This window comes from Nanorana parkeri, unplaced genomic scaffold (genome assembly GCF_000935625.1).
Source record: "Nanorana parkeri isolate BGI_ZX_2015 unplaced genomic scaffold, ASM93562v1 scaffold508, whole genome shotgun sequence".
Taxonomy (NCBI): domain Eukaryota; kingdom Metazoa; phylum Chordata; class Amphibia; order Anura; family Dicroglossidae; genus Nanorana; species Nanorana parkeri.
In genome coordinates, this window is record NW_017306776.1 from 787,608 (window position 1) to 796,868 (window position 9,261).

Sequence of the window (9,261 nt, forward strand, 5' to 3'; positions counted from 1 at the left end):
TTTATTTGAAATATGTTTTTATTGGCTTAAAAATAGGACAAGTTGTATGAAACAAAATGTATTGATACATTAGTTATTATTATATAATTAGTAATTTATTATCCTAAAACAATGACATTAATTTAAAAAAAAAAAATCCAACATTGAAATGACATTAAAACCTCATACTTTGTTCAATTCTAAAATCCCTACTTGCCTATTCTAATGAAATGATGGGATGTCCACCGGAAAATGAAATCTAATGAAATTGGAATGGACGCTCCCGTTCAAGTGTTAATAAATCAGGAGGAGACATCCTTCCTGCACCCCAGACATCCCTGTCATTTAGGACATCCATGTCAGTGACACCAAACTTTCACCCAATCTAACCTGCATTACAGATACACACCTATCTCTCTCCCTTCTGTACTGCAATGCAAAGGTGACCCCAGTGATCTATCACAAAATATAATATATAGATTCACTTTATTTTTATTTCATTGATCCAACTTCTAGTAAAAACAATCTTAATAATCAAACTTGAAGTTTTACTTGAAGTCTTCAGATTGTTTTAAAATTGGGGAAGACTTACCAAATATTTTTTAGAAAAAATCAGGGTGATTAAAGACATTCTGAAACAACCGGGGTCAATCTACTATGAAATGTAACAAATCCACATAAAAGGCCTTTATTTAACAATGTAAAGAATAATATTGGGCATTTTTCCATAACAACCAATCAGATTCCAGCAGAGTACTCAGATCCTTAAAAATTATTTATAATTGGTTCCTGCGGATTACAGGACTAACAACCCAACTGATTGCCAGAGCTCAATGGAGTTGGAAGGATCAAAGTCAATTTCTGAATGGTTGCTATGAGTATTGCACATTGCCCTTGTCTTTAAAGTCACTTACACCCGCAACTGGTATTTCAGATTTGCAGCGTTGGTAAAGATGGCTTCCCCTTATTTGTCATATAAAATTCCCCCCTTTTCGGCATATACAATGACCGAGCCTTTAAGATGATAAATGAATGCCTTGCTTCTAGCCTTGTCGGATGTATAGACACAGAGTCTATATGAGACCCAGTATGTCACTGATAGGGGATGGCACAACCGTCCCACCTAAATCAAAAACATCACTTTTTGAGTCAAACTGACCTCTAAAGGTTATACAAAACAGCCTACACATATACAATATTGATGCATACAATAAACCACTATTTGCTGCATCTAACATAGGTAGAAAAAATTCTACTACAGATATAGCCTTACCGCTAGGAACTCCTGTGCCCCAATGGCACACTTTACAGGCAAACTTTGCCAACTTATTGTGAATACTCAGAAATTAATGGAGACTGTTGCTGCTGTCGCTGCTCTCTCACATCCTGCTGATTACTACTCTGTGAGTAAACACACGGCAACCAACAATCTCCAACAATCCTTGGAGGGGTTTTCCAAGTTTTTACAATTTGTTTAATTTTTATGTTATGCTAATTACATAGTGTTTTCTGCTGCCTAAGGTCAGGGTCGCTGTATGGTATAATGGGCCAAGCCAAGGATAAAATCTGCCAGCTTCCCAGCATATATTCGAATACTAAGGATTAACGTTGGCTGAAATCATCACATAGCAATACAGCCATGGAAGCGGCAAGATGGGCCAAAAGGAATAAGAGGACACAAGACCCAATAGAGTGTCAGAGCCACAGTCAGTTTGGAGAAAATGGATCTGGAACATCCTTGACCTCTACCTTCTAGAGGTAATAAAGAAAGACTGGCACTTAGTGTGGGGGATAGTCCACAGGGCAGGAAGGGCTACACTGGGGTTATACCATCTGCCCAATGCAATACTGAGCGCAGCTTTACCTGCTCTTGTCTTTTTCGAACAAAATATGTGGCATAAGAAAAAGAGACAGCTACTGGTTTGCGCAGTATGCGTAGCCCTTTATATTCACCTTTAGTGAGATTTTAGCTGAAATTAGACACTTTTGCTACAAACTGGAAAACCCCTTTAAAGGATGTGGATTAGAGTTTGGTCCCAGAGGTGTCCGAATTTTCCAGACTTCCTACTGACCTCTGCAGCTTCTTCTTGGTGACGGTGCTGCACTTTTGTATGACTTGATCTGGGTTGGGTCTAGGAGGAACTTTGGGCAGAACAGATGAGGATGTTGACTCTGGTAGTGATAAGTTGGAGGTATTCAGAGACGAGCTGTTGCTGTTTGAAGAATTCAGTCTACCACTGCTCCCTGTCATACTGTCTATATCGGAATCTGCATCTGATCTGGCCTCAGATCCCAGCGACTGGCTCCTCAATCTCTCCGCCAACGTGCTCCCATTCCGCTTCTGATCATTCAGTGATGGTTGGTGGTGGGGAAAAGAATACACATTTCCAAACAGGTTGGGGGAAGACATATAGTGTTCCTTGCTGAGGATATTCTGGAGCTTCTCACAGGGGTTTGTGTAAGGCTTTAGATAAAGAGATGGGATGTAGCCTGTCCTTCTGTTGTAGCTGCAGCCAAAATAAACCAGAAATTGTAGGTCAGTATTGTTAAAGCTTAATAGATGTCACCAAAATAGATATTCACTCAGATATTGTACTAACTGCCTCTGTTCCTCCACTGTACTGCTACAGACGTTTTGCATTGTGTCTACATATGATGGCACAGTCCAATAGGCACCAGTTTGACCACACTGCCTAGTGTACCCTGTAATCAAACAGAACTGGTCATACATGCCCCTCTCTTCCTCAGCCAACAGGTCTGTGTGAGGACACTTATGATGAGGGGTGCGGCTGTTGCTCAGTTATGCCAGCATAGAGCACTGATATGGGAGGGCAGGAAAATCATTAAATGTTATTTGCAAGCAAAAATCAAGACAGGTCTATAAATTGAAGAAAATGTGTACAACTTCAAGTGGTTTAAAATGTTTATAAAGTCCAGCAATTTTTTTTTTAGTTCTGGATAGGATGGGGAGAAAAGTTAGAATCTCAGTCTGTTTCCTCCTGTTGTGTTCCCATTGGAGAGATTTCTCTTCAGTTTCTGCCCTGGTGGCACAGTAATAAGTCTTCTGAGTGCAGCCACAGATCAGAACAATAGTCTGCCAAATAATTTGACTCTTCCCTATCCCTGAAGAAATTATATGTCCACTGATATGGTTCTTTGTAAAACAGAGCCTCTGCCTAAGCAGCCAGTCAGTGTCTCTGCACCACACAGTGCCATGGCAAAATTAACAAAAAGGCAGCATGCACATTCCTATTGCCCAGTGAGGCAGCCTATCATAGTGATGGACAAATAGGAAGGCTAGAGGGAGTGGAAAACTTTTACACTACTAGGAAATATCAGTACTTGGCCGATCACAATGTCCGAGATACAGCCATGGGGGGTGAAGACTTCAGGCTGCCTATATATAATATAAATATTTGTATCCTTGAAGTAGAGTCATTTTATGGTAAATCTGTACTAAGCAAAATATGGGTTCCACTATCGCTGACTTTTTCCTACAAGTACTAGCTGCCTGGATGATTTTGGCTATAGTATCCATTGGCCTAAAACAAGCAAGCACATTAAAATATAACAATTAAATCAGACCACTGGGGCTGCACTGAATCAGTATAGTGGTCAGGAAACTATCATTTTTAGAAGGAGCCCTGCAATGGCAGTCTCCATATTTTTAATTTGAAGTCCTTAGTTTTTATAGTTGATTGCATTTATAGCTTAGGAGTAATAGAAGTTCTCACCTGACCAGCCACCATCCGCTGTCTGACTTTCTCAAGACTTTCACCACCACGCCGATCATGGCATTGAGTTCATCAGAGTTCTGAGCCTCGTAGCCCTTTATCACCACGCAAAGGATACCTAGAGAAAGATACAGTCTGAGTGAGGAAGGGTTGGAGATGCCAAAACTGCAACTGTTGCTCCATTATAATGGAATATCTCTCACACTAATTAAATAGGTGACAATATGTGGGCCTTCAAAATATGGGCATCCGTAGACACTAGAGCAGGGCTGTAAATAGGAAATAACTAATTCATTAAATGACCCTCACCGAATGAATGCATAGACAGACATACTCCTTCTTCCTGCTCTCCTTCCATCAATCGCTCACTGCATAATAAAGTGAACCCTATCAAGGTCTGACTGATCGGAAATTATGGTCCTTTTTGGCTCACGCAATAAGGCAAACAGCAATATGCAGGCTGCAAAAACGTACATAATCCAATCAGAATGTATCATCTTATAACAAAAAGAAAACAGATGGGAAGTGTTTTTGGGTGCATGCAATTGACTAGGAGGGCCATAAATATCCTGGTCCACTCTAGTGAAGGTCCACTCCAGGGGCAAAAAAAATGCATTTCCAGCATCAGATGTTTATGTTATTACACACAGAAATTATATAACCTATTAGGCAGATCCTTCAATACAAGTGCTTTCAACTGATTTGTAAAGTGTGGGTTGTTCTGGTGCTTCTGAGGAAAGGGCAGTGTTCTCCTGCCCGTGGTTCCTGGGTAGTAAAAGGGTCAGCTTCAAACATAGAGTTTTGCAGAGAGGTAGTCCAGAGTCAAACTGCATTTAAGGCCTTCCTGCCAGTGTTTATTCATCACCATTGCAGCAAACACAAAGCAAAAGATTTTCCCTTGTAAGGGTCTGTGGCACACAATCCAGTACCCGACAAAACATGAGACATTTTGAGTCAGTTTAGACCTGTAGGCTGTTCCAGGGAAGCCGACATGCATTCTCTCACCCCTGCTGATCCCAGAGAAGACTTAAAATATACCCCAGGTGGGGCAAAGAATGTGGCCAGTGCCAAATCCTCTGCATACTGCTGCACAGGCCTACCACTACCACCACCTTATCTTATAAAACAGCACAGTCTAGGAAACAAGTAAACCACATCCACAACGCTGCCCTAGATCCAAAAGGCCTGTTTTTCACTCTATATATGTATGGTCGGCTTTGCTGTAGGTAACAATACCATTTAATTTTAGAACTTTTCTTACAGAAAGTCTGTTTTGTAAACTGTGGTGAGGTTGGTTTCTGAGTCAAGAGTCAAGAATAAGTCTATATTCACCTTCCTCTTGGTGTTCCTTGGTGTTTTCACCATCTGCATGGTTCATGTCTTCCTGGAGATAAGGTGCTGGGAACCAAGCAATTTGCTGATCTTCGTTCTCCACCAGCCACCAGCCTGCATTACAAAGAACAACAGCTTAGTTTTGGATAGAGTACTGGGGGATTAGAACTCCTGTTAGGTTTCTATTGCTGTCTGTGCCCCCCTCTATATGTCCTGGTGATCACCAGTACAGGGGTAAATAACAGTCTGTTTGCCCTGGAAGGGAGTGAGGAGAAAAGGGACATATACTGAGCACAGTGCCACCCTCATGTCTCCAAAATGTGTAGGCCAGTGACAAAAATGGTCAGATTTAAATCTATTGTCTATGCTAGGCATTCATGGGACATAAAAAACATTTGGCAGAATAACACATTCCAGTTTGCAGCACCTTTGACAGGACATAAGCCCAGTGTCATTAAACCCCGTTAGCAGGGACCCTTAAGCTAGGGCCTGTTAAGAGCCTTTGTAAACCTCCACTAGGCCAAAGTTGTCTAATGGAATCAGGTTGTTGCAGCCTGTCTGGTGTGTGATTGCATAATATAATAATATCAGTCTGCTTTTTGAACCGCACAGGGTTACGTTTCTTACAATTTCTATAATTAGTGCTATGACTGAGCTATATAAATAACAAATGTTTAGACAAATGTATAGGAGAATAACAATCTGTTCAGTACCAAACATGCTTATGCTACACCACGAGATGGATGAGATACATAACATCTCCTAAATTTATCAAGCAGCAGGCTGAGAGAGAGGCTACAGAATGCAGTACTAAGGCTGTAGAAAGCTGGGCTGTAGCTGAGAGGCTGCAGAAAGTCAAGCTGAAACAGTGGCTGCGCAGAGGAAAACTGTCCATCAGCATGAACTGGAGATGGCTAAGCTCCAACACAGCAGCAGGATCAGGCTCTTGTTCCTCTTGAATACAAAGAAGTACTGTTGGCTGTGAGCCATGCAGCCCAATTTGCAGTCATAAAAAAGGGCATTGACACTGATACCTATTTGCTATCCTTTGAAAAAATGTGTCATCAGTAACACTTGCCACAGACACCGTGTGCCCAAGGGCTGAGAGGCAGGTATCACCTGACACCAGAAGGACACATCAAGAAATTCAGATTGCTACAGAAAGGACCTGCATACTCTTATATGGATGTGGTAAGCCATCTACTCATCACAGTCCAACAGTGGATTGATGGACTGAGAAAAAATTCCTGTGAGTCCCTGGCAGATTATACTGATGACTGCCATCATCACAATACATATCCTTTAACATAAAAATAAGTACTTTTTGTCCCAAAGAAACAGCACTGGGGCATGCGGCAGTCCACGGGTGACTGCACTTGTTGAGACAGCACTGAGAACTAACAGGGCCATACAATTGTCATTTGCCTGGTTATGGCCACTAACCCTAAGGACACCCTGTCATGTAGGAGAGAGATATGGACTACTGGAAGCCATTGTTAAGTGCAAAACTTCTGCAGTTCTTGCTTACTGACCAGTGAGGCGGCCCAATATATTGATGGGCCAAAAGGATGTGCCTGCAGGTAATACCTGACAGCAGCCCCACCCCACAGCATTATTGCCCATAATAACCCAGGCCTCTAGTATATGGTGTGGGAGGGAGGTGCCCCCATGGAGTGACATACCTGAGCCTTCCTTCAGCAGCACATCCAGCAGCTCATTTTTCTTCACCTTGAAAGGTCTGTTCTTCAGGTCCACTGTCTCATAGTCTGCTACACAAAAGTACCTCAGGGAGACCATGGGATTGGATATGATTGGAGTAAGTGGAAGGTCGATGACTCTCTCCTCTTTCCTCTCAGAAGGCATAATGACAACGCTGGGAAAACAAAGAATCCATGAAAGAGGAACATGCTTCGGTATTTATCCTGCAAGCTTCCAAAGCTCTTAGGTTATCCCTACACAACTTGTCTTTTCTTGTACATCCTGCAGGCTGAATATGAGAAAATCAGTCAGTTCCGGCATCCATGCTAAAGAGCGTGGATGGAGGAATCTCTCCTGATTGTATTCAGGCACCCGCAGTATTCCTGGATACTTGAATACCCCAACAGTGACTGTATCGGATAGGATGCAGTCACTGTTCAACCTGGTAATGTCCCACCTGGCTCCGTTAAGGTTAAATTGACTTTTTTTAAGCCAGGTGGTGCTTGCAGGGGCAACCCACTGCTCACATTTTGACCAATTCAGTAGGAATGGGTTGAAATTCAAGCCGTGTATGGTCAGCTTTAGCTGAGAAAGTTACTTAGATAGGCAGCAAAATGTCTTCAACATTATAGAACTAATCAAGTTGAATGTGACTATTAACTACTACGAGATATTCCATGACCTTGATAAATGAGAAACGTCATAGACAATTATTCCTACCATTACTCAGGTAAGGAACTTTGCTGGACTTTATACTACAGAATATGTAGTGGTAAGAGTGACATCCAATGGGTGTGGGGATGGTGGCGTGGAGATTTGATAAGCAGCCAGTACATGATTTAGCCAACCTATTTCTTACACATGTTAAAACGTGTCCCATTGTTGGCAGTCAAGGAAACACTTTCAGAGGATTATTGTGATACTGTTACATAGTTACATAGTATTTGAGGTTGAATAAAGACATAAGTCCATCAAGTCCAACCTATTGCTGTCATGTACCATACTTAATTCCATGACACATTATATAAACAAGCGCTGCTATCTACTTTCACAATTATAATACAGCAAACACAAAATGCAAATATTAAAAAAGAAAGCAAACAGCCCAATAAATGATTAAGAAAAATCACTTCATTCTTTCTGCCTTTATAATATACTACACCCATTTCTACCAACACCGCAGTTGCTAACTGCCATTAACCAAGACAAAGTTATCATTCTGTTGGTGGCGGCCTGAAGTGAAGAGATATACACTCAAACCTAATAATTACCGGCCGGAGGACGTGGCTACTGTGCCAGTCACAGAACCATAACTAGCTTCTTTTGCGCCCGAGGCAAGAACAGAAAATTGTGCCCCCCAACAGACATGTGCGGTATGTGACGTCATGCGCTCCGCCTCCAGGATGACGGAGCGCGTGCGCAGAATGCGCTGGTGGCCAAATCCAAAATAGCATAAAAATTTGTTTCGTTTGACGAAACGAATGAAAACATTTTTAGTTTCCATTAATTTCGTCCGAGACAAATTTTTACTTTTTGCACACGTCTAGTAATGTGTTTGTGTGGGGGTGTTTTTTTTACATTTATTTTTTATTTTCTCCACTGTCGGGGGGGCTTCGGGGAAATATTGGGGGTCTAAACAGACCCCTGACATTTCCCTTTTAAAATACAAAAAGAGATTGAGGACACAATTCATTTCAATGGACCGCCACGTGCCCACCCGCCCCACAACAAAGTGAGCCGGCCGCAATGCCATTTGGGTCTGGGAGCCATGTACATATATTACTAAAGCAGAGGATCCTCGGCTCGAATGGCATTCAGTAGCTCCCCAATGCAATTCGGGAATTCGGACTCCTGAATGCCATTTGGGTCTAGGAGATTCAGCTTTAGTATTAATATCTGTATATGGTTTTCTGTGGTATTGGGAATGAAAATTGTTACATGACTGTTTATACGAAAGATCTTGTCAGAACATTCGATAATGTCATCAGGAGTTGGGGCTGATCTGAGGGACGAAGGTGCAGGAATTGGGGCTGATCTGAGGGGTGAAGGTGCAGGAATTGGGGGTGATCTGAGGGACGAAGGTGCAGGAATTGGGGCTGATCTGAGGGACAAAGGTGTAGGAATTGGGGCTGATCTGAGGGGCGAAGGGGCGGGAATTGGGGCTGATCTGAGGGGTGAAGGTGCAGGAATTGGGGCTGATCTGAGGGACGAAGGTGCAGGAATTGGGGCTGATCTGAGGGGCGAAGGTGCAGGAATTGGGGTGATCTGAGATGTGAAGGTGCCGGAATTGGAGTGATCTGAGGTGTGAAGATGCAGAAATTGGGGCTGATCTGAGGGGTGAAGATGCAGGAATTGGGGCTGATCTGAGGGGTGAAGGTGCAAGAATTGGGCTCATCTGAGGTGTGAAGGTGCAGGAATTGGAGTGATCTGAGGGGTGAAGGTGCAGGAATTGGACTGATCTGAGGGGTGAAGGTGCAGGAATTGGGGCTGATCTGAGGTGTGAAGGTGCAGGAATTGG

The 9,261-nt window shown here is 42.6% G+C and overlaps 1 protein-coding gene across 1 annotated transcript in view; it reads right to left on the bottom strand.

Moving 5' to 3' along the window:
* Positions 1 to 2,002: 2,002 nt before the first annotated feature.
* LOC108790858 (NADPH oxidase organizer 1-like) overlaps positions 2,003 to 9,261 on the bottom strand; it is an 18,443-nt gene continuing 11,184 nt past the window's right edge. The window contains exons 5-8 of the mRNA XM_018561216.1: positions 6,728 to 6,918; positions 5,046 to 5,159; positions 3,714 to 3,831; positions 2,003 to 2,486 (exon numbers count right to left, since the gene is read on the bottom strand). Coding sequence (XP_018416718.1) covers positions 2,003 to 2,486; positions 3,714 to 3,831; positions 5,046 to 5,159; positions 6,728 to 6,918 — 907 coding nt within the window. The remainder of the gene's footprint in view (positions 2,487 to 3,713; positions 3,832 to 5,045; positions 5,160 to 6,727; positions 6,919 to 9,261) is intronic.